The sequence below is a fragment of the Syngnathoides biaculeatus genome, chromosome 22 (assembly GCF_019802595.1).
Source record: "Syngnathoides biaculeatus isolate LvHL_M chromosome 22, ASM1980259v1, whole genome shotgun sequence".
NCBI classification, from domain to species: domain Eukaryota; kingdom Metazoa; phylum Chordata; class Actinopteri; order Syngnathiformes; family Syngnathidae; genus Syngnathoides; species Syngnathoides biaculeatus.
In genome coordinates, this window is record NC_084661.1 from 11,964,369 (window position 1) to 11,989,570 (window position 25,202).

General features: G+C 46.0%; 1 protein-coding gene across 3 annotated transcripts; it reads right to left on the reverse strand.

The window, feature by feature from the left end:
• Positions 1-2,552: 2,552 nt before the first annotated feature.
• mpp2b (MAGUK p55 scaffold protein 2b) lies at positions 2,553-24,873 on the reverse strand. 3 transcript variants are annotated; one of them, XM_061809551.1, is made up of 12 exons: positions 24,584-24,873; positions 13,698-13,798; positions 10,661-10,813; positions 10,418-10,573; positions 9,809-10,036; positions 7,370-7,501; positions 7,167-7,269; positions 5,367-5,435; positions 4,734-4,895; positions 4,422-4,624; positions 4,111-4,239; positions 2,553-4,027 (listed from the first exon to the last, which is right to left on the reverse strand). In XM_061809551.1, exons 1-12 carry the CDS (start codon positions 24,612-24,614, stop codon positions 3,851-3,853), a joined length of 1,644 nt encoding a protein of 547 aa, XP_061665535.1. In that variant the 5' UTR covers positions 24,615-24,873; the 3' UTR covers positions 2,553-3,850. The 3 variants fall into 3 exon arrangements, with proteins under 3 accessions (XP_061665535.1, XP_061665534.1, XP_061665536.1); XM_061809550.1 differs by lacking the exon at positions 24,584-24,873 and adding an exon at positions 22,695-22,859; XM_061809552.1 differs by lacking the exon at positions 24,584-24,873 and adding an exon at positions 22,695-22,859 and having other exon boundaries at positions 3,897-4,027; positions 4,754-4,895.
• Between the last annotated feature and the right edge of the window lie 329 nt (positions 24,874-25,202).

A 25,202-nucleotide genomic window follows, 5' to 3' on the forward strand; every position in this document is an offset into this window, starting at 1 on the left:
CGCTACATTTGGAAGCTCGCAAACAATCCTTCCCCAAAAAGGAGCCTTTGAGCAGTGAAATGCCTTGATCAGTTTCGGTTTGCTCTCAAACCAAAATACAAGACAAGAATTGTACATTATGAATTTAAAACAACAAAATAACTTGGCTGTAAAGTCGCAACACATCATGGGAAATGGACGAACGAATAATATCCGATGTTATAACGCTTTAAGCAGATTTGACAAGTGGTGGAGCAACACATGTAGACAGGTAATAACAATGCTCACAAGCGAAATAACGACTAATATTACTGCAGCGTACTGACAAGTTTTGGTCTACTCCATGTTTAGCTGTGTCTAGTACTATACTGCTCTCTAGTGGCCAAAGAGGAGCAGTACACAGAATTCAATAGTTTAAAAGTTTAAACTCTGTATTCTATCCAATGTGGCATTTTAGGAAAATCACAGTGCTGACTAAACGTCCAATCAGATTGCTCTGATATCATCCTTTCCAAAGCCCACAACCACCACAATGCAGATTTGTGGCGTATTCGAGCAAAGATTCAACTTGAATCGATTCAGTCCATCCAACTGAGCCGAACATCTTCTTCTTCTTCTTCTTCTTTTTTTAACAGCCATTCATTGAGCAACATAAACTTCTGACATCTCTCCAGGAAACGTCTTAAACAGGAAGTCGAAGGGCCGCCGCTTTAAACGACACAATAACGTCGTAAAAAGCCGCTCTACGCTGCGTACGCGTTACGAGGGAGACGTCACCCTTTCCACAGACAACTCGGGACATTTTTCTGGGTGATGTTTCGGATTCCCCGATAAGGTAAGACTCAACGTTACACGTGAAGTACTTGTTTTGCTTATAGTATATTTAAAAATGTTTTTTTAAGCAGTTATATAGACTCAGTTGACCCTGAGCACTGCAATGAGGCTCGATTTATGGGATGAAGGTCCAAAGAGTAGGTCGTTCCAATGTATTACAAATTTTCATTTTGCGATTTGCGTTAAGTATCTGCGAGCAACAGTGTAGTTTCATGTGTAGAAAGAGTACCACAGATGCATTATTTGCCTTGAGGAGGCTCGTGGAAAAGTACAGAGAAGGTTAGAAAGAGCTACATTGTGTCTTTGTAGACCTAGAGAAAGACCCTATGACAGAGTACCAAGAGAGGAACTGTGGTACTGCATGCACAAGTCCGGTGTGGTGGAGAAATATGTTAGACTAGTACAGGACGTGTATCAGGGCGGCAGGTGAGATGTGCCGTAGGTGTGTCAGAAGAATTCAAGGTGGAGGTGGGAGTGCATCAGGGATCCGCGCCGAGCCCCTTCCTGTTTCCTGACAGATGAAGGTTAGACTGGAATCCCTTTGGACCAGGATGTTCGCAGATGAGATTGTGGCGACCCCTAATCGGGACAAGCCGAAAGGAAAAAGAACAACACCGTTGGGATTTCCAGTGTGATCGCCGCGAGCGTAAAAGGCCCGCGGGGTCATTGTAGGTCGACTGAATTTGACAGTTTGTTTCCGTAAAAGAAGGCGTGACACAATATGTTGGGACATTCAACCGCCTGCAAGATGTATTTTAAGTTTTTTGGTTTTTTTAACGGCTCCCTTGGTTGTTTTTCACAATTTCCCCAAATCTGTATTATTTTTCCGTTTTGTTTTTGGTCTTGCAGTGATGCCATCGTCCTCGCGGGAGCCATGACCATCGTCAACATATTTCAATACGTGTGAGTACCCCAAGCCAAAAGTCCCAAATCCCAAAACCCTAACACGCGACGCCGCCCTTCCCAGATTCCCGTCCTTGGTGATCTCCATCGCCGTGGTGCTGCTCTGCTTCTACCTGCACGCCAAGAAGAAGAGAGCGGCGTACGACGTCACCGTGGCAACCCTTCACGTGGAAAGCGCCGTCTCCGTTCAAAGCTTTTCGCCGGCGGGGGGCCGCGAGGAGCCGACGGAGCGACATTGCGACAGACGTCCTCCCCGCTACAGCGCCGTGGACCTCCCGCCGCCTTACTCACTGGTGGGTGAACCATTTTGACACAATACGAAAGCCGAAAGGTAAGCAGAGCTGCAGTGTTAAGTGGTCATAATATTTGGCTAATTGCATATGCAACTAATTGGTCATGGTAGTGGGATCGTTTGTGGAATATCTTATATTTCTTTTAGCATTTTTCTTTTTCCATGACATCAAAACTCATCTCTTTCCAGTTTGACCCCAAACTGACGAGCGTTTGGCCTGGGGGGCCGCCGCCCACCTACGAGATGTATCCGATCACGTTACCTTTGGCTCCTCATCACTGGCGGACCCCCTCGGGGTCTCCGTCGCCCTCGACCGGCAACCACGTGCGACCCCCGCCCCCCGCTGAACTCTTAGCGACAAATAATTTTTAAAAAATGCAAGATTCAATGTAAATAGTTATCCTCAAACACACCAAGGCTGCCTTTGTTTGATATTATAATCTTTTATTACAATACACTACTTATTAACGTGGGGGTAAAATAAATATGTTGGAGTTGCCAGTGTTTTTTTTTTTTTTGGGGGGGGGGACATTTTTTTCGTGAATTTTAAATATCCTTGGCTTTTCGAAAGCATGTTAAGGCAAAAAAGTTGTACATCAAAATCATCTGTAAAATAACCCAAAAAGGTGACAAAATGTCACTTTTGTCTACGTTTCTCCTCAAATTTACCCGGTTTTGCAATCGTCAGTGCTACAAACACGAGTAAACCAAGCAGGCCGCCGTCAATAAATCGACACGTTCTAATTTCCGAGCGCTCTCGCTGTGTTTAATGTCGAGAGCAAAAAAAAAACAAAACAAAAAAAAAAAATCAATATTTGTGTTTTTTTTTTTTTCTTTTTCTATCGCCGTTCATTTTCCGGACCAGTGAAGAAACACAAACCAAGCACGTTCCTCAACGACTACAAATCGTACTCTTACGGTAAAATATACAGAAGTAAAATGCAAATATCGCATTTGGTATGTGTCCGGTCATCTTCTAGCGATCCAATGTAAACATTAAAACTACGTTAGTTAAGATTTGGAAGGCTAAAAAAAGATATAGGCCCTTTCGACGTTAATTTCTACCTAAAGTACATGACAGTGTTACTTTTTAACTAGGAATATGATTTCCACTACATTCTCTTGTCCAACTATGAGGGAAAATTCTGAATCAACGCTAAACGCTCATTTTTAATATTGTGCCCGAAGCGCTCTTTAAGTGTTAATCTGGCGCCATCTTGTGGCAACTTGGTGTTAAGTAATTCCAACTGAATCGCTCCATACATGCGACACTTTTTTTGTATTTGCATTTTTCGCGAGCTGGCCCCCCTGGTCCATTTCGGACTCGTACACCAGGGACAATATCCAGCCCGGTAACTTTATAATAATCAATAATCTCGTGGTCTATTCAGCATTTTGATATGCCACACCTGGATTTTTTTTTTGGCGGCTATCTTATTTTGGGAAAGGAAAAAGTGCTCACATGTTCATTTTTATTTATTTAACATTTATATATCCAGGGAAGGCAATTTAGAAAAGATTTGTTGTATTTTTGCTTTTTTCGAAGTAAAGTAGTGCTCTGCTGCCACCTGGTGGCACGTAAAAGCAATTACAAATATTTTTCTTTCAGAACCAATAGCGAGGGAACGCCGCCATCAACAATTAGCTCCGCACAATCGGCCAAATTCGACTCGTCCGTGAACAAGTTTGCGCTAAATACACATCCACGCACACGACTGCACTACTAACCCGAGGGCCAACGCTAGATCCTCTTCGACATCCACGCATCGACGACAAATGAAAGACGACGCCGACATACCCGCCCCGGACGCGGTCCACAACGCTCCCGCTCCGCTCGGCAGCTCAAAAGACCCAGCTGACGGGCACCCACTGCTGCTCGTTCAACAGTTTTTCCATGGCGGCGCGCAGGAGCCGGAACGTGGCTTCGAGGCCGTCGTTGACGATGCAGAGGTCAAAGTAATGTTCGTAGGCCCTCTTGATGCGCTCGCTCTCGTCCACCGTCCTCTTCAGCTCCGAGTCCTGAAGGCAACGCGTCGACAAGGATGGCGTTAGCGCTTGGTAGCGCTTCGACCCTCTTTTACTTTGGGAATCGTTCCACTCACCGTTAACTGTTTAGTCACCACTCCCGACTCGATGGCCGACCTGTTCATGGCCTTCAGGACCTCGAAATCGGGGGCCTCGATGAACACGACGTAGGGCAGGAACTCGGACGTCCGCAGGACCTTGAGAGCCTTGGGGGGGGGGGCGGAAAAAATGCAAATTCGCATAGGAGGGATTACAGTTGTCAAACGTTTTTCACTTGTTAAAGGTTTGATTTTTTTTTAGGCTCATTCTGGAAATTTCACCCGAAAATAAATAAATAAACGGCGACCGTCCCCAAACTTTTTTGCCGAGCGGCGCGTGATTCTTCTACCTGGGGGTTCACGTCCAGGATGCAGATCTTTCCCGTTTCTGTCACCTCGTGTATGGAGTTGATTTTCGTACCATACAAGTTCCCGTCGTATTCGCCGTGCTCCAGGAAGCGTCCGTTTTTCACGTCGCCCTCCATTTCGCTGCGGGTCATGAACGAATACATCTGGCCGTCTCGCTCGTCCACCTTTGGTTTTCTGGTGGTGACTGAAGCCCCCCCCCCCCCCCCCCGCCCCCCCCCAAAAAAAAACCCAAAAAAGTTGGAAATTGTGGAATGAAACCGCCGCTCGTCAACCGGCGCCCCGTTTGCACTCACAAGGGACGGTGGTGCCGTACCGCTGGGGATCCAACACCAGCAGCTTGTTCTTCAGACTGCGCCGGCCGACGCCCTGCGCGCCGATCAGGACCAGCGTCTTCCTCCGGAAGGGGGGCACCCTGGCGACCTCTTCGTAGATCCGCAGCTCGTGACGGTCGAATTCTTTCAAAGAAACGTCGGCGAGAGGGAGAAGAAAGAAGAATCTCGCAATTAAAAAAATAAATAAATTCCAAACACACTTTAACCTTTCCGTCCATCCATTTTTCTTTGCTGCTTATGCTCACGAGAGTCGTGGGGAGCACTGGAGCCTATCCCAGCTGTCAATGGGCAAAAGAAAACCCACGCAGGTACAGGGAGGACGAGCAAACTCCACACAGGCGGGGGCAGGGATCGAACCCTCGACCTCAGAACTGTGAGGCCAACACTTTTATCAGGTGATCCACCGTTCCACTACTAATTATGATATTATTATTATTAGTGATATTGAACTGTAAAAGTTGCCAAAAATTGCAATGTCCCATCACTGATTTATTATTGTTTTTAGTTATAGGTGTGGACTTTTTAAAATGTAATAATAATAATTCATTGGCATTTTTTCCAATATGGACAACCCCCCCGCCCCCCAGTGTGTACCTGCATTCTTGGTGGTTAAGTACATCATCTTTTTCTTCTTCTTGCCCCCCACTCCAGCGCACAGCGGACCTGAGAGAACCCCCAAACACAATGAAAACGCTGGTTACGTTTCAATACGCGTTTGTACGCAGATGTCACCACTAGATGGCGCCAAACAAAGGCTCCGAGAATGTCCCTTCGTGTCTCTCCTCCCGTGCAAGAAAAACTGTCATTTCTTTCACGGGGAGGCATAAATCCGCGTTTATAGCCGCCCCAAAAACATTTGTCGGTATCGCCGCTGCATTGAGTGACATTTTTGTGAATGGGCAATTGGACGCGTTGTTGGTTTCGGACGCAAGGGCACTTATGTCATTGAATTGCTCTCCAGAAAGTGGAGTGCAATTCTGTGACTCACCACAGCTTTTTTTTTTTTTTCCTTCTCTCTCTCTCTCTCTCTATTATTGAGTTGCATACAAGCTGTGAATCCAAAATGGGATTCTGGGCTAAGTTTTGTTTTTTTTTTTTTTTTTTTTGTGCTCAGGCGTCATATTTGATTTTGGAAACACGGCTATAGCCATTGGTTAGTTTATCCATTTTCTTTGCTGCTTATCCTCACGAGGGTCGCGGGGAGTGCTAGAGCCTATCCCAGCTGCCAACGGGCAGGAGGCGGGGCACACCCTGAACTGGTCGCCAGCCAATCGCAAACAGCCACACCCACAATCACACCTAGGGGCAATTTTGGGTGTCAAATGAATGTTGACTGTTTTTGGGATGTTGGAGGAAACCGGAGTACCCGGAGAAAACCCACACAGGCACGGGGAGAACATGCAAACTCCACACAAGCGGGGTCAGGATCGAACCCGGGTCCTCAGAACTGTGAGGCCAACGCTTTACTAGCTGGTCCACCGTGCCGTCGTCATCTGTATTGTCATTATTTATAATTCAGTCAAATAATTTGAAAAATCCAACATGTATGACCGGTTCTAAAATGTATTTCATTCGGTACAATAAATAATCAATTGTTTGATGTGATAAATTAATAATAAATTAATCATTTTTTTTTTTTAAATATATTTTTCTAATATTTTATTTGTAATTTTGGAGGAGAAAAAATACACAACCCTGCTATAAACCCTAACCTCTGACAGAATGATCTCCAAATATTCAAAAATTCCCCATTTTATAATTATTGTTATGTAAAAAGTAAGTAAGTTTCTTTCGGCTTGTCCCGTCAGGGGTCGCTTACGTATAATTAATAAACAGTTGACAAGTTAATAATAAATTAAAATGGGTCAGTGCTTCTGTGTGATTATTTTTTTTACAACCAGTCGATTTATAAATTATTCAACAAAATGAATATAAATGGTCTGTGTATATGTGAAATTTTTAATTTATCTTGTAATTATGATATATGATTATAATGAATGATAAATAATTAAGCAATTACTTGATTTAAATCTTTTTTTTTAATTTTATTCCTCACAGCAAATGAACTTAATGAACCCATGAAATAAATAAAAATGTAATCTACATAGACGCGCAATGGTCTATTTCACCAATCTTAATAATTTTATCATTTATAGTGCGTCAAAATATACGAGTCCCGCTTAAGCAAGCGTGAACGTTCTGCTTACGGCTGAGCTGAAGGGACGCGCCGTGACTCCTTTTTATTTGGGAGAAGACGAGTATTGATCGCCAATCTCCAACGGCGCCGAGCCCGACAGCCGTTGTCTTTATGCGGCGCCGGGGGGGGGGGGGGGGGGGGGTGGCATCTGCATAATTGGAAGCGTTTCGGTGGGCCGGCCCGGTCCCGGGTCGTACCTGTGGTGACGAGCTCCAGATCTCGCTTCACAAACGCTTTCCTCTTCTCCTCCAGGAGCTGACTCGGAATCAAACCGGCGCTTCCTCCCTGAATGTGGCAGGCCTGCGAAACACGCGAGATGAGCGGCGAATCAGGTTGTCGTGTGTGTGTGTGTGTGTGTGGGGAAGGGGTGGGCGGGGGGGTGGGGGGGGGGGGTCCTGACCTGCCACCAGTTCAGATCTTCCTGGTTGAAAATCTGCAAAATGTCTCCACTGCAGAAGCTCAGTCCCGCCTCCTTACACGGAATCAGGTTATCATGGGACGGGTCGTAGTCAAAGTGACATTTGACAAAAGCCTGGAGAGGAGGAGGGGGGGGGGGGACATTTGAAATTATGGCCCAATAGAATTATAAACAAACAGCCGTGCACGCCGCCTGGGGTTCAATATTTGAATATTTCGGCCTCGAGACCGAGCGTCATTCATTTGGCCACTTACGGCTCATAACCGGGAAACGTTGAAAGATAAGTAAAGGACGCCGACAGAGAAACGCGGAGAGCGGGCCAAAATGCGTTGCCACGGAAACCATTCCCTCCCCCTCCTGCACTTGACGCCTTTTCTCGTACTCCGGTGATGTATGATCATTAAAATAATAATAAGAAAATAACACCGCTGTGTGCACGTATCAGCAATTGAGTTTAAACAACGTGAGAGTAAATGGGGGTTGTGGGGGGGGGGGGGGCCTCCGGACACTGAGATAAAAATCAAAGCTATTAAACGGTCCCTTTTGAAATAATTACAATCAGAGTGACTTTCTGTTTAACACTTGGGACGTTTGAGGACACCTCCGACAGCAGCCCCGCCGCCATTTTCTCAAGTAATGTCCCCTTTTCGGATCAATATCATAAATCATGCTAATGTGAGAGGAACATCGATGGCGTCTCAGCTCGGAAAAAAACAAAAACATCTTTCTGAGCAGGGCCGTCGATTTCGAAAGCCGACGTTCACTCGGTGACCAAACACTATCGGAAATGCTAATGAGCAGACGTTCACTGCACGTCTGAACACGAAAGATGAAATGTCACATGACGACTGGCGAGCTGTCGCTTTTGTAAACTGCAATTTTTGCTCCATTAAAAGATCACTTTGCATTTAAGTGACACACACATGTTAAAAATATATAATAATAGCCAATCAGATAGCCGCGTCGTCTTAACCCCTGCCTGGACACGCCCCCTGCCGCCATGTTGTCCCACAAGCAACGCTGGTTATCAGTAGCGTGCGCTCGGAAAAGTTAATGTTACGAAGTAAAAAGTACTCACCCAGCTTTACATGCGCAGTACGATTCCACTATTTGATCCTGTTGGATTTCAATTTGAAGTTTGTGGGGCGTCGAACTTTTTTTTTTGCATCGATCGCCAACGTTTCGCCACAACTCTGATGCTGCGTCCTGCTCCGTCCAAAATCTTAATTCCGTGTACGTATCCTTGCGTGAAATAGTTGAGACCTCTCTGTAGAAGTCTTTTGGGCAAGTCTGACGGATTTGGCAAAAAAAGATTCCGCGATATTATCTGGAATACGCGATAGAGAAACCTGTTATGTTCCGTCGCCATTTTGGAAGCTTGTGGGACATGGCTAAGGGGGCGGAGCTTAGGATCACCATCGGAAAGTCCATTGGCCTAATAGTCATGAGTCATTTAATTTACCGTCATGATGTCAAGACAAAAAGTCTCCTGCTAAAACTTTTTTTCTTTTTTTTTTTTTTAAATGTTTGTGTCATCCATGTCACGGCAATCCCACACCGTTTTTTTTCCCCACCTCGCCAAAATGGCGTTTGCATTTATGCCATTTAAGCTAATGCACAGGTGTCAAACTCTGGCCTGCGGGTAATTATATTTGGCCCGCGAGGCAATTTCAAATTAATATTAGAGCTGGCCCGCCGGTATTGCAAGTATTACACAATTGTTTGGTTCCATATTAAAAGGTTCATTTGTCCAACCTTGGCCCGCGGCGTTGTTCAATTTAAAATTTTGGCCCACTCTGAATTTGAGTTTGATACCGCTAAGCTAATGAACGGCTATTTTTTGGGGGGGCTCAGCGTACAAAATCATCAAAGATCATTGACGGTCGCCGACCGAAATATTTGATTGATCGCCATAATCTGAAAGGAAGATTTAATTTGAAAATCAGGTGCATCCTGCGCTGCCGCACACGTCAAACTGCTCGTTTGGGTCATGTGGTAGCGTCGTAAAAAATTAAGCATGGAAGCTAGCAAAAATGAGTTAGGTGTGTGTGTGTGTGTGGGGGGGGGGGTGTTTAGCTCCAGTCAGGTTCGGTTTATTTGCGTTGTCATTAATCACGACAGAGTCTCAAAGGGCTTCACAGGCCCAAGGTTGGAAAATCTTGACCAAAGTCTCCTGATCTGGACCCCCAGAATCGATCAAGGAAAACCTCAAAACCACATTTGGTGAAAAATAGGAAACAGAGAGAAGGGACTGCAAATGGATCAAATTCCATTAAAAGACAAATTTAAAAATCAGCATTTCCCGCAAAGCAAAATACTGGAGTGTGAAGTGATTGCGGACCCCCGCGCTAAAAGATCCCAAACGGCGATCGGTTTTCGCTACTCGAGATCGGCGGACGAGATCCGGGACTCGGGTCTGACCTGTCTGGGCGTGTGCGGCTCCTGGTAGCTGGGCAAGATCTTGAGGACGACGCTGCCGCTGGCCTCCTTCAGCATCTCCTGCAGCACTTTGGGGTCGTTGCCCACCTCCTTGCCGTTGACCTCCTTGATGATGTCGCCCACGTGGAGCAGACCCTGCTGGTCGATCATGCCGCCGTGGAGGATTCTGGCGATCACCAGCTCGCCGCTCTCCACGCGGAACGTCACGCCCTGCGACGGCCAAAAACGATCAACTCCAGTTCACGGATCTGCGTCGACATATTTTCTTGACGCCAATTACTACCCTACTTTAATATTGACGCAACGCTTTGGCGCCATCTTGTGGCATTTTACGGCATTACAGAAAGAGCACAAAAAACATCAATAGCGGGGGATTTACTTGGCAATGGCACGTTAAATATTGATTCACGAGATAATGAACTGACTTCAGACAAATCCTCTCGATTTTGTGCCAAGAGGCGGAAAACATCTTGTTTCCTTTTTGTTTTTTATGTTGTTGTTGTTTTTTTTTTTTTTTTTTAAATCGAGGCTACATAACAAAATTCTCATTACTCAACAGCGTGAGCGGCAAACTCATTTTTACGAGCTTACCAGGTGCTCGCCGGACACCTTGCGGATGCCCACCATCCTCACGGCGTCGGGGGGCACGGGCTGGTTGTTGAGGGCTGCGTCCATGAAGGCGCAAGGGCTGGGAGGGGGGGTCTCGTAGTTTTTGGAGGCCACGGAATCGTGCGTCTCCAGCAGGGACTTCATTGAGTGGAGATGGCAGAAAATGTGGGTAAATGAGGGTAATATCATGCTAAGATGCAAATATAATTGACGCGCTTTAGAGACCTGGAAGTGAGGCTCCTTGAGGATGTGGACCAGCTCGTCGGCTGCCTGGCTCCTGTGCGCCAGAGGGCCCAGCTCCTTGAGGATGTCCTGGACCAGCTCCACGTTGTTCTCCCTCACGGCTTCCAGCTTGGGCTCTTCAAAGCGCTCGTGAGCCTTTTCGGGGGTTTTCATGGCGAGGGAGCAGATGGTTACATGAAGAGGATTCTTGGCCAGCGGCACGTCACGTCGCCATTTTTTACGGCGCCGTATTGCCGGTCAAAAAGAGCTGCTCGACAGTGTGGGGGAGCAGAATATTCACAATGCTCGAAACTTGTTGCGCCGTTGGTCGTTACAACAGACGAGACGGATATTCAAAGAGGTCATTCTATCGAATGCCGGCTGAAAAGACGAGAAAAGATCGATGGATTTCGGCAATTAAACGGGATGGATGGTGCCCGACCAAATACACGCGACTGTGTAGCGATCGCTTCACTTCAGGTAGGAATTATTATTCTCATTCTCAAATTCCCAAGAAGTATTTATGATGGCTCATGAGAGAACAACGCGTTTAAAAAAAAAAAAAACAAAAAAAAAAAAAACACAGACAGGGAGTCATCTATAACGTACACAGAAGCGTGTTGCGGCCACACGTTAATCTTTGGTAAGCTTCTACCCAAAAGACGTTTTTTTTTGGGGGGGGGGGGGGGTTTAAAATGCATTCTTCTCAAATGACTCCAATGCGTGTTAAAAAAAAAAAAAAGTCACTCACGAAGAGGTTTACGGAGGTTAACGTGTGGCCGCAACGCCCTTCCACGTACGGGAGTGAAGCCTATCCCAGCGGTTTATTTTCTTCTTTTAAATATGTATTGGACTCATTTGAGAACAATGCATATTTAAAAAAAAAAACGTCTGTCATATGCATTGATCTCAAATGAGTCCAATGCATATTTAAAAGAAGAAAAAAAATGTCGGTCACACAGAAGTTTATCGAAGTTTAACGTGTGGCCGCAACGCGCTTCCGTGTACGGGGGCTGAAGCACTATCCCAGCGGTTTATTTTCTTCTTTTAAATATGTATTGGACTCATTTGAGAACAACGCATATTTAAAAAAAAAAAAAAAAAAAACGTCTGTCATATGCATAGTTCTCAAATGAGTCCAATGCGTATTCAAAAAAAGGTAAACCATCGGTCACACAGAAGTTTATCGAAGCTTAACGTGTGGCCGCAACACGCTTCCGTGTACGGAGGAGCCGACTCGCTGTCTTTTTTTTTTCCCCCAATCATAGTTAATGAATGTGAGTTTGTGTAAAACCAGGGCTCATTTTTTGAAATATCGGTATTTGTATTGAAAAAAATCTGAGTGGGATTTATTCTTGATTGAGAACAGATCCAGCAAGGAAGTGTTCGTACGCGTCCAGACTTTTCTACGCTTTCAAACTCTTCCATGAAAATCTCGACGACTTACTCATCAGATGCATGATCCAGTTGTCCAAGACAAGCGGAAGCGGGTTAATAGTCCAAATTCTTATCGGCAAAAACCTCGACTTCTTCATTAAATATGGGTCCTCTCATTTTTCCACATACCTTTGTTTATTATCACCTTCTGAATGTTTAACGGTATCGGACAAAACTCTGGGCGTCGTGCTACAAGGCATATTTTCGCCTAAGATCATTTTTTTCCCAGCAAAGAAATGCAAAAGCTATCCCCCCTCCCCTCTCCAAAAAAAAAAAAAAATCCAAAAATCTGAAATACAAATTCCAGCGATTGCTCGATCGCAATCAACGCAATTCACTTGAGCTTTTTTTCGCAAGCTTCGTCGCTCAATCGCTTGTTAAGTGTTTATGGGTTCGCCGCTGGCGTCGGGAGTGTCTGTAGCCCTGAGAAAAATAAAATAAAATATTTTGCCTCGCTCCACTTTTACACGAAGCGTGCCTGAGCAGATTTGGCTCCCTGAGTCAATGTCTGAGGTGCTCAACATCTGCAAATATTTCTGGATTGAGACAACAATGGCTCGTTACGCTCTTCGCTGTTCCAAATAAAGAGTGACATCCTCATTTCGAAGGAGGACATTTTGTAAACAACCGCGTGCAACCCCAGGTCCTTCCTTGAATACATTTCCTATACCACGTGGATTATTTTTACATTTTTTTTTTGGTCTGCCACTGCAGGGCCTATTTTGTTTTCGTACTAACACTTCAAAAATAAAAAAAAGGGGAACCTCGTGCAAGGGTTTGACTTTTTGGTGCGCCTTCCAAGAACGAGTGACGAGGCTGACGGCAAGAATGGGCTGACATCATCATTTCATTTTTAATATCTACTTCAAAGCAGGATGTGTACGCGCTTGTCCGAGGGAGGCTTTACGCCCAAATAACGTGTCAGAACTGCGAGAGATTTTTTTTTAACTGCTTGTTAATAACTTCACTCTGAAATCCAAAATCCAACAATGCAGGAAAAAAAAAAATCATAATTAATAAGATCGTATGATAATGTATACAAGCACGAGCAATTACAATTATTCAAATGAAAGCGGGCTGACATGGAAGTGAAGTAAATGTGTGGTCTAATGCATAATTAAATGTGTAAATTGGATTTGATTTGAATCACGAATTGTTGCAAAATAAATGGGATCTTAATGACAAACTTTCGGTGACTTTTAGTGTCAATAGCGCGAGAAATATAATTTTTAGCGGCAAATGTACACACGCCTGCCTTTGATTCAAGCTCGGCGATGGTGTCGATATCTGCCCTGCGACTGACTGGCGACCAGTTCAGGGTGTAGTCCGCCTTTCGCCCGGAGCTAGCCGGGATAGGCTGCGGCTTTCCCGCAGCCCTTATGAGGATAAGCGGCCTGGATAATGACATGACACGACATGTTGTCTGCCAATACTTCACTGACACGCTCCTAATTTGAAGTTTCTGTGTGTCACGCGTCAAAAACGTCAAGGGGGGGGGGGGGGGATATGACATCTTTCTCAAACGTGATCACTGACACAACTCTCTTTGTTTTTAATAATTAATAAATAATCAGCGCCGCATTTAGCGTCCTTTGGTTCTCACCACTGGGCTCTCCATGATGCCTTTGAGGAAGATGAGGTCCAGGTCGTTGGCGGTGGTGGAGCTGATGCTGTCGCTCAGCGTGTCCAAAGCCTGATGCATGGCTGCAAATAATAATAATAATAATAATAATAATAAATTTCCCAAACAAAAGGATTCTTTGCAGGCCGAAAAAAAAGACGACTGAAGAGATCCGTCAGCTCTAACGCGCGGGGCATTGAGTCACGACCGTCATTCATTCCAACCAGGCGGCGCTATGTCGTCAGCGAGCAGCAGAGGAAAAATGATTTTTATTCTATTCATAATTACCAACTCAAATTAATCTATTCACATTTCCCCCCCTTTGGAAGCCATTCCCAGCTATTTGCCGCAAAATACTCAAGGAGGCGATAAAGATGCCGCCGAAGCCCTGCCTCAATAGCAATCGGTGTCATTTTTTTTTTCAAGGGGGGGATGTCAATAAGTCTCATTTGTTCACTATTTGCAGCAGCGCTAAGTTCCTACTGAATCTCCTGCTAGCAGCACTATTGAGCAGCGGAAAGTGCTGCACATTTAGTCTCAGTTCAGTTGTTGGCTAAGGAAAATGGTAACAAAGCTAACTGCTACTGATTAAATGCCTTAAGTCCAGAATATTTGTATACTCTTCATCAGGGGTGCTCAATGCGTCGATCGATCGCGAGGCAGTCTTGGTCCATCGCGCGACGGCGTGCCAAAAAAAAAAAAAAAAGTGCACCGTTGATGCGGTCTTTTCGCAGATATTCTGCATTGCGCGCAAAAAAAAAACAACCCAATAATTCAATGCAAATTGAATGTATAACATATTCAGTTTGTGGCAATTTAGCAATTTGATTCAATGAGTGAGGGACGGCTGGTTGCTACGTCCAATGCCACAATTCACATACGTGCTGTAAAAAAATGAAAAGAAGAAGCCACTGGTTTCTTTTAGGCAGCACACGGAACTTTCTCTAACAACCCTGCTGCTCCACCACTCTCTTTTTACCTTACACGCACCCCCACCCCGCCCTTAAAGACGTACACTCATAATTACAAATGTTACAGTAATTACGTAGCCCATCAATGTCTTTTATAATGACAGCGTCCACCACTGCTGCTTAAGTTCGTAACACAGTCTGGGCAACGTAGAGCAAAAACGAGATAGTCACGCTGTCTATGTTTACTTTCGATATTAATGGAGAAAGTTAAAAAAAGAAATGCTGTTGTTTTAGGATGCAATGACTGTCGGAGTATGTGAATAATTGAAGAAAAAGTGGTGAAACTGGACGAGATTTTCTCTTTTCTGAGTGGGAAAGGTCTGGTCTGAAGCCAAAGTAGAAAGTGCAGGATGAGATGGTGTGTCATTTTAAAATTCCACCTTGGGACAGCCTGATCCAGGATGAAAGCACAGACAATACGGTGCACAAAAACCTAATTCTGTATAATCTAAATATAGGAGGAAACATAACATTAACCTTAAAACGGTTCGGGAGGATCATCAACATCCCCCCCGGTACTTGAAAAGTAGATCTTGGGGTAAAAAAGTCTGTGCACCCCTACTCTACAGAATGGTGGAAAGAGTAGGTTTAGTCTCCAGCAACAATGCGGGTGGCACGCCAGCGTTGTATTTGCATTTTTTTTTTTTTTTTGCTGAAAAATCCTGCCAAGGTCCAAGATCTACACCAAACAACTTTGTTTTACAAGCTGGCTTGGACAAACGTGAATACAGAATCCCAAATCACAGAGCTCGGTTTGTGAACCAGTCAATAGAAAACAGAACCTGAGCACGAGGATCAATGAGTCAACGCAAACGTTTGTTTTCAGCGACCATGATACTTTCGCCGACGAGGACGGGATTCGAACCGACATATGCAGAGCACAACGGATTGGCAGTCATTGTCTCCCTGAGAGGAACTTCAATTTTACACCTCGCACGTTCTCATTTACAGTTTGGCTAATTTTCCCTTTGTTTACCGAGCCAGTCACCTCAAAGCGCCAAATTAACATATTATGCAAATGGGAGCAGCAACTGCAAAACACGAATGTCTGTGTGTGAAGCAGTCTTATTAGAACTTCTTATCACGCTTGAATGGCAACCAAAAATCCAAAATTCATCATTTTCCCTTCAGAGAATAGTTCAGTGGATTGGGCGTTTTAGAGCGCCTCGTTGCTGGCCCTGAGTGTGCGCACGTGACGGAGAGAAGACAGCGCTTCATTCAAATTCAGTTCTAGGATGTCTATTTTTTATTTTAATGCCCAATTGAAAATGGAAGCGGCGGCCACCGTGCCATCAGCTGGTAAAACGTTGGCCTCACAGTTCTGAGGTCCCGGGTTCGATCCCGGACCCGCCTGTTTGGAGTTTGCATGTTCTCCCCTTACCTGCGTCGGTTTCCTCCCACATCCCAAAAAGATGCAACATTAATTGAACGCTCTAAATTGCCCCTAGGTGTGATTGTGAGTGCGGCTGTTTGTCTCGATGTGCCCGGCAATTGGCTGGCGACCAGTTCCGGGTGTACCCCGCCTCCTGCCCGTTGCCAGCTGGGATAGGCTCCAGCGCTCCCCGCGACCCTTGTGAGGATAAGCGGGAAACAAAATGGACGGATGGATCTTCCCAGTTTTGTGGATTCACGTGTTTGCACGTGTTTGTTTTTTGTGCTCCGGCCATAGCACTGTCTAACGTACAAGTATTAGTTTGGCACCATCTTGCGGCAAGGAACTATGTTGAAATGAGGGAAGGAGCTTCATTTAAACAAGCCACCAGGCTGTTAAATTGAAAAATAGCACTTTGGAACAATTTTTTTTGCCATCTATAGGCAACTATGGATGGATGGATGGATAATAGTTCAGTGGATTGGGTGTTTTTAGAGCGCCTCGTTGCTGGCCCTGAGTGTGCGCATGTCACGGAGAGGAGATAGCACTTCATTCAAATTCAGTTCTCGGATGTCTCTTTTTTATGGCCAATTGAAAATGGAACAAATCCGACACAAATTCAGCAGACATCAGGTTCGCCCCCCCCACGTTTCTTGTAGAGAATAAATGAGCCGATCGGCGCTACATTCCGGATGATTCAGAGGGTTTCCACTTTCTGACAAGCATTTTAAATAACGCACACTTGACTTTCCGGCTCTACGTGTAGCCGAGCACGTTGGCAAGCGCACGTCGAGCCGGCCCTCGAAGCCGCGACGAGGACGCGAGTCACATCTGGGCTTCCCCTCGGGACGAGACGGAAGCCAGACGAGCAATAACAGGGACAGAAGCCCCCGACCTTCATCATTCATTACGCGGTCCTTCCGCCCTCGCGCAGGATAATTTCATAAGTAAATTGAGTAACTAATTGCATGAGTCTTCCGCAGTGAAGTATTTTCGCTGCGTTTCGGCTCCTCCGGCGCCAGTTCCGCTCCGCCGAGGGCGGTGCCAGATTTTGCACCTGGCAAGAGCACCTCGGAGCAGCATTTATTTCCCTTTAATCACATCTGGCTTTTTCTTTTCGGACACATTTTTTTTTTTTTTGGGGGGGGGGGGTGGCGACGTACATCACTCCGAGCATCCTCGTTTTGCAATTAATAATCGCGCGAGCGTGAATAATTTGGCAGCCGAGTGCGAACGAAAACAAAGAGCGAGGATTTAGCATTTCTGATATTCGCGTCGGCTGGAAGTCAAACAGAAATCGAGGGGTGTGAAAATAACAGCGCAGAGTAAGTCAGGGGTTGTACAATTACTCACAGAGATGATGACAAATCTGCATTGTCCTTCTCTAGTTCATTTATAAGCAGAGAAGAAAAAGGATCAGAGGATTTTTTGCACTATTGTATTTTATTTTTTACCCTTTGCTGCCATTGTTTTCGGAAAAATTCAGATTTCGAGTGTCTTATCTGGTAGCATTTTCCTCGGTCTGTCCAAGCTGCGAAAGCGTTTTAGTCTGCAGTCTACCATGTTTTGTGAGATGTGAGCTTAATTTGTTATGTGACAAAAACGTCCACCTCAAATCATTATTCTTCATTGAAATCAAAGGAGAGGCCATTAATCCGTTCCGCTCTTCTGACAAAACAACAGAAAATCTAGCCATCTATGCCTTTTCTGTACTGCTTTTACATCATCCATCCAACCATTTTCTTTGCCGCTTATCCTCACAAGGATCGCGGGGGAGCGCTGAAGCCTATCCCAGCTATCAATGGGCAGGAGGCGGAGCAATCGCAGGGCACATCGAGACAAACAGCTGCACTCACAATTACACCTAGGGGCAATTTAGAGTGTCCAATTAATGTTGCATGTTTTTGGGATGTGTGAGGAAACCGGAGTGCCCAGAGGAAACCCACACAGGCACGGGGAGAACATGCAAACTCCACACAGGCGGGGCTGGGATTCAAACCCTGGTCCTCAGAACTATGAGGCCAACGCTCTAACCAGCTGACCCACCGTGCTGCCTACTGCTTTTACAGTTTTTATATATATATATATTCAAAAAAATAATAAAAAAACAACGGCACATTGGAGCAACTGGTTAGAGCGTTGGCCTCATAGTTCTGAGGATCCAGGTTTAAATCCCAGTCCCACCTGTGTGGAGTCTGCATGTTCTCCCCTCCGGTTTCCTCCCACATCCCAAAAACATCCATTAATTGGCGACTCTAAATTGCCCCTAGGTGTAATAGTGAGTGTGACTGTTGTCTGTCTACGTATTGCTGCATCATTTGTGTTGAAGTATTTGTTGCTGAAAAGGTTATAACACCCCCACACAGATGCTACTTGTTAGCCCGTCTATGGCATTTTGCATTGTTTCTTAGCATTAGGCTACACGGACCTCCCCAACGTATGTGGCTGTTTTAATTAACGTGAAATTATCTTTGTTTAATTTGACAGTAAACCGCATGAAATCTATTCACATGAGAATTTTTTCACTACCTGCCCAACTGCTGCGCGTGAAGCGATTTGGGTTCCCCGCCGCCGTACCCCGCTTGGCCGCAATTACCCGATGGATGCAGCTTACAAAAGCTTAACAGGTTGAGGAGTTTATTTGCCAATAAACAAATGCTTCATTAACTTTAATGACAGCCTCAAAGGAAAGATTGAAGTGGATGCGCCATTCAAGTGCATAATAATAATAATAATACTACAGCGCGATGTCCGCCGGCCTCACTTGTCAACAGAGAAGGACGCGCAATTACAAGGGAAGCAAATTGAAAGGGGGCTGCTGTGCCCTCCAAGGAGAGTTACAATTAAAGCCAATGTCACGGAGGCCGCCAAACAATCTGGGCTGTATTATTTGCGCTTAGAGCACAGCAGGGGTGGTGGTGGTGGGGGGGGATGGGGGGGTACCATGAACCACTTACACGGCATTTAGTGAAGGTTGCTTTGTTGCCATGGCGTGGCATTTAGGGACACGGGGGAGGATGCTGAGAGGTGGGCGAAATTGAGTCTCGAGGGGCCGGGAGTGCCATTCAACTCCCATTTTCTGCCGAACGGACCCTTGCAGATAATCACGATCGACTCTCCGGGTCGCTCGAGACGGACGACCGAGGACAGGCAAAGCCTTCGAATTGACGACGTGAGTCACCTGATGAGTCACGTCTGATTCAGCGCCGGTGCTCATCCGTCGTCATGCTCGGCGGTGAGACTTTCCGTGCCAATCGGGAGCTTCAATCCAAAAGCACATCGATTTCCGATCAATGAGTCAACGTGCTCCTCTGACAAAAGCACTGATACCGCGAGGATTTGTCTGATTTCCGTCCGAGGCCTCCAAACGAATACTTTGCTTTTTCATTTTGGGCAGCGCGACAGATGCGATGGAAAAATTGAACCGCGTCAGTTCAAAGTTAACGCTACCGGGTCTACTTGCTATTGACGCATTTCTATTGGCACAAAAAAAAGGTAGTCAGCTTGGACTCCCACAGCGCCGAGCTGATACCATCTGGGTGACGTAATCCATGACGGGTCGCTCATGGATTAAAAAAAAAAACAAGACAATAGTAGAAATGAATTATTTACCCTCTTAGCGTTGTTGGAAGGTCTCCCCGACCGTGTTGTTTTCTATCAGCGTGTCACGTTCAGACAGATGCGTTCTAGGCCGAGCTGTGGTTGACACATTTCCCTATTCTGAAGTGGCAGTTTTTCTATGTATCATAAAGGACTTTAAAGGGAAATTCCGATGGTTTCCAGTAAAAATGTATCCTATAGATCTTGTAATATGTACCCTATTTTGACATTGTGATGCTAAATCTTCTCTCATTTAATAGTGTTTTGAAAAGATTTTTATCAACAATTCCGATTTTTCAGGGGCGCTGCCATTTTTGCGAGTCACATGAGCTACGTGGTCGTATGTGACGTGCCGTTTAAAAGGCTGGATTACATGAGACACACCATGATGCCCAGTGCTGATTTCTCGGATTTATCCTCATCTGATGAAGAAATAGCAGTATCGGTTGATCGGGAAGACGGAGGTATACTTCCGTACAGATTTGAACCTGTGGCTGTAATTAATGTTGAGGCCTACGCCCGACATAAGTGCGTAAACAAAGCCCCCCGGGAGCTCCGGACGGTTCTTCGGATGGGAATGACACGGAGTCTGACGAGCGAGCACCGGCGGCGGCCGCAAGCCGAGGTTCCAGGCGGTGGAGGCCCTTAGCCCCGGACGCCGAAGCTAGGCTAAAGGCCTCCGCCGTAACCGAAGGCAAGCCGCGAGCTGAGCTTCGACGTCCGGGGCTAACAAAGCGGGCGGCGGAGGCCGTTAGCCCCGGACGCCTAAGCTAGGCTAAAGGCCTCCGCCGCTTGAAAGCTCGATACTGCTATTTCTTCATCAGATGAGGATAAATCCGAGAAATCAGCGCTGGGCATAATGGTGTCCCGCGTAATCGAGCGTTTGGAACGGCACAGTACACGTCATGTGACTCGCGAAAATGGCAGCGCCCGTGGAAATTTGTAATTGTCCACAAAAATCTTCTCAAAACATTATTAAATGAGAGAGGATTTAGCATCCCATTGTCAAAATAGGGTACATATTAAAAGAAGTATTGGATACACTGTTCATGGCAAACTCTGGATTTCTCCTTTAACGACAACCATAGAAGAAAAAGTACAGTACCGGTGTACATTGATGAAAATCCCAAATCAGATATGAAACAATCTAAACACATAAACATGGGTTTTTAAAAAGGATAGTTTGTGTATGAGTGGAGAAATGTAGATATGGAGTCGCATAAATATTTTAGACCTTTACAAAATGAATTTTAGGATGTACAGTGGAGAGAGGCCAGAATCGAAGTTACGTGGTCCCGCTTACGTGTTCCAGTTAAAATGTGACGGTGAAGATTCCATCCACGCATAAGCTATCGACTTTTGATGCGTCCGCTGGAGTGCTATGAAATATTGTCACCGAACGACGTGGGCGAACTAACCGCAAGCGCCAGCGCGCGATCACGTACCGCGGGCCACGGCGGAGTGAGGCTGCCCCCGGTCCCCTCGAGAGCTCTTGACGGGCTAAACCGGCACGCTTTACTCGTGAGCGCGAGTATGCGGGGCCTCACGGCGAGGTATCGGGAATTGTGCGCGTGGAAGCGAGGACGCGGGAGAACGTGAGCGAAAGCCGGAGAGCGACGACGTTCGAAGGTTGCAAGTCAGGATACCTTAGCGCACATGAATAAGCGCATGAACCATCGCAAACTGATGTTCTGTTGTTGTTGTTTTCCCAGAAAATAGGATTCAACATGGCTGTCACTTATGTCAAGTTACAATACAAGTCAAGAGGCTTTGCTCCAACGCAGTACACACACTGTGGCGTGCCGCGCACGTGCCTCAACGCATCTTATTTATTCCAGCATTTAATGACACCATCTTGCTTTTGATATGGCAACCATGACCGTTTTAACAATTTACTCTTTTAACAATTTACGACAACTGGGGCGCGGGTCACGGATGACAAATTGTGTAAGCAGACGGTACATAAATAACCATGGAGACGCAAACACGCACACAACACACACAGGCTGTTAATGTGCAGTATATGAAAGGCCATGCAATATTAATTGAATCTTGTCAATTATGAATGGTATGTATGGTACTCCCAACTCTGCGCTACTGGCAATTATCTGTGCGTTTTAAGTTGACACACACACACACACAAAAAATGCATTGTCATCGTCCAATGCAACAGTAGACTTCGACATTTCTGTTTTTGACAGGACCAGTAAAATAATAATAATAATAATAATAAGATACACAGTATAGTGAAGTACTTAATGAGAGCGCAACATATACCTGCGTCTTCACGTTGTAAGTGCATAAAGGTTTAGAAATGTCAAGGTGGGCTCGTGCTGAAGTTCTGCCTTTGAATGATAATAACATGTTAATTATAGTAATGGCTTCCTGTGACCAATGCATAAATAGATGTGTTTTTTTTTTTTTTTTTTAAGTAGCAGTTAGTACTGGGAAGGGAAGTAAAACATCATTGCAATGCAAGCCACGCAAGGATTTTGACCCTGCAGATATCAATCAAACTTCTGACCAACTCTGTCTGTCATTTAAAGTGTAAAAACAGCTCGGGCCGCTGAATGTGACATCGTAAAACCGCTTTCCATTGTTTTGTTTAGCCCTGCGGCTTCACACTACACAGAGAGCGTCTAATCGTCTCATAAAGCGCAACTTCTGACGACGGCGTCATAACTTTTATCACACTTTCTGTCGTGCGCAATTGCTCTCCGCTGGACAAGCAACGCGTGCCGCGGTTATAAAAAGACGGCAGCGTTTCCAGCGGACATCGCCGGGCGCTGTCCTTGCGCTGCGTCCCCCACCCCGGGCTCATTCTGTCACCCATTGTCATCGTCACCAAAGAGCCATAAACAAACTCTTCCAAAACCGACTTGCGAGAGATGTCACATCATTTTCTGCCTATTAATGACTTCGTTTCATCTCCCTGTCCTCGTTCTTGCGTACTGGTCCGACTGGTTATCGCGGCACCGAGCATTTAACTGCGCGACTCCCTCAAAGACTCTCGCAGGTAGACAACCGTGTTCTTACCTTCTCCCCCTAGCTTGGTTTCCGGGCCCTCCTGGGAGAAGGCCGAGTCCCCCTCCTCAAGGGAGAGTCTTCCGAACAGGCTGCCAGCCATGGTGACCAAAACCTCACCGCGGAGCGCTCATATACAAACACACGCGGGCAACGCACCCCAAAAAACTGTGCGAGGCTGCCTCTCCTCCTCCTGCCAAACAGCTCCTGGCTGTCCCCCCCCCCCCCCTCCTCCGCCACCCCCCCCCCTCCACCTGCTATTGCCGTGAATGTGTGTGAGCTACGGCTGACTGAGCGTCTTCTCCGCCGCATGAATGAATGCAGACGACAGGCTCGTGTGCGCGAGTGAGACCGGAGAGAGAGGGCGAGGGCGACGCGTAAAGGAGGAGCGGGGACGTAAGTAGGAGGTGTGATGCTCACTCGGGGAGGAGGAAGGGAGGAAAAGGGGAAAAGAGGACGGGCGGTTTCCCTAGAGCCTTCCCTGTGGGGGGGTTAACTGCGGGAGAGGAGGAGATTGGCCGAGGAGGCGGTCGGAAGGGAGAAGAGTAATAAACCTCCGCCGAGGTGACGTCACAGACCGGCAAACGTCGTCAGCTTTGCCGACGCACAACGGGGACGAGGACTTCTGTCCGAGCCTTCGCCAATCTGCACATGCACCGAACGCAAGGTGAAGAATAGGTGACCCCCCCCCACCCCTCCCCATCCTCTTTCCAAGCATGTTCAAAAATAACCTTCAAAAAAAAAACGTTTGTCGAATGCGAAAAAGGGGACTGGCTTTGAAAAACAGTTTTGTCATGCCGACCTCGGCGCTTGCCTTGGGGGTTGGATTCGCACATTTGAACTCAAAACTCCCGGTGAAGCTGCGACGCTTTGTGCGAATGCGCTGCAAAATTCAATTTACAAGATGGATGCAACGGGGAGAGAGATTCACAGAAATGAGGTTTTGCACAATGATAATTAGTGATGAATCGAAAACGTGGCCTGTAGTACCATAATCCCCCCCCAAAAAAAACCTCGACTTATAAGTGGCTAAAGTTGACAGGACCAAAAAGGTTCGATTCAAATTCTTTTCGGTCCTAAAACTGCGGAATCTCCGTTTCAAGAATGCGAACACGGTGCAAGTACGCTGGATTCAAAAGGAAACCCGAGTACCTCACTGCTTGTGATGTGGGCAATAAAAAAATGTAAGACAATAACTTGAGCAAACGTACTCCGGGATGGCAGAGAGACTGGATCAGTCGATGCCAAAGGCCTCTCAAAATCTCCGCATTCCTCCTTATTCTCACCCTTTTCCTCGTCTTTGTGGCCCTTGACAATCGCAACATGTTTTTGTGGTTCACTAACTAACAACATTGGATGCGGAGCCTCAAAACCTGATCCGGGCTTTTCCGCTGGAGCTCGCTGATCTATGCGCGGTACTCAAATCGCTCGGCGAGCGCCGAAGAACCGTCGACCGCGTGGAACAAAAACAAAACGTGAAGAATTTTTGCTCGCTTTATACTACTGACCGTAGATCGCCGATATGCGAGCGCACGAGCGGTGCGCTCCAAAGGATACGTACGCCGCGAAAAAACCTCCGAGGTGTGACTAATTTAAGAATGGAGTTGGAGACAACCATTAGCCAGCTCATTAAGTCACATTAGAAGTGCTGTGATGAGATACATGTCTGGAGTGCCGGATTAGCCACAAAGCCTTCACTATCACTTCTGCTATTTCGACATCTTCTCGGCTGATCCCCTCCTCGAGGCGCTTGACTTGAGAGGTGCCACTTCATTGTTAAATTAATACATTTTTCTTACAGTAGCTATTGTATCACATATATAAATATATGTATATATATATATTTTTTTTAATATGTACTACACACAGACGCTCTCGCCGAAGTTCATCAAGCCACTTACCGGAGTCAGAGAAAGACGTTGCCACGGGCATTTTATGTTTTGTTTCCCCCCCTCCCCCTCCTTCTTTGTATTCTCCGCCAAACTTGCTTGATCAACTGCGAAAGAGAAGAGAGCAAAGTTAAAAAAACACAACAGAAAACGTCGGTTCTGACCGGCCAACGAATGCAAATCCTCGGCACGAAAGGTCATTTTCAGAAAATAAAGAAGAGATGCTTGAATTGCTCTTGGCGTTCATCTTTTATTTCTTTATTTCTTGCTTTGGCGACATCGGCGAGTGAATTAAAGTACAAATGGCGTCGATTATCACGTAATTGCAACCAGAGAATAGCTAGCTTGACTTTTTCTCATTCTTGATCATTTCCAGCAGTCTGGATGCCTAGTGGCACCACACCGCCTCCCGCGGGTCAGTCCGAGTACAACACCAGATTTCAGGTTTGGAAGGGAAGATTGCGAAGTGTGTCCAGATCATTTCAAGTACACCACACGGTTCAAGCGCATGGCTTATTTTTTTAATCGTCATTAGTGGGGTCACGGCAATTTTATGAGTCACTTCAGACGCTAAAAATCTTAACGTGTGTGCACCTTTTGCAAATGTTGAGGCGTACTGGGAAAAAGATTT

Excerpts from the sequence above, each read along its gene's own strand:
- mpp2b (XM_061809550.1), bottom strand. The coding sequence starts at position 22,785 with ATGGCTGGCAGCCTGTTCGGAAGACTCTCCCTTGAGGAGGGGGACTCG. Across the intron at positions 10,037-10,417 it reads AGGTGTCCGGCGAGCACCTG|GGCGTGACGTTCCGCGTGGA; the intron begins GTAAGCTCGTAA and ends TGGCCGTCGCAG. Across the intron at positions 4,896-5,366 it reads CTTAACCACCAAGAATGCAG|AATTCGACCGTCACGAGCTG; the intron begins GTACACACTGGG and ends TTTCTTTGAAAG.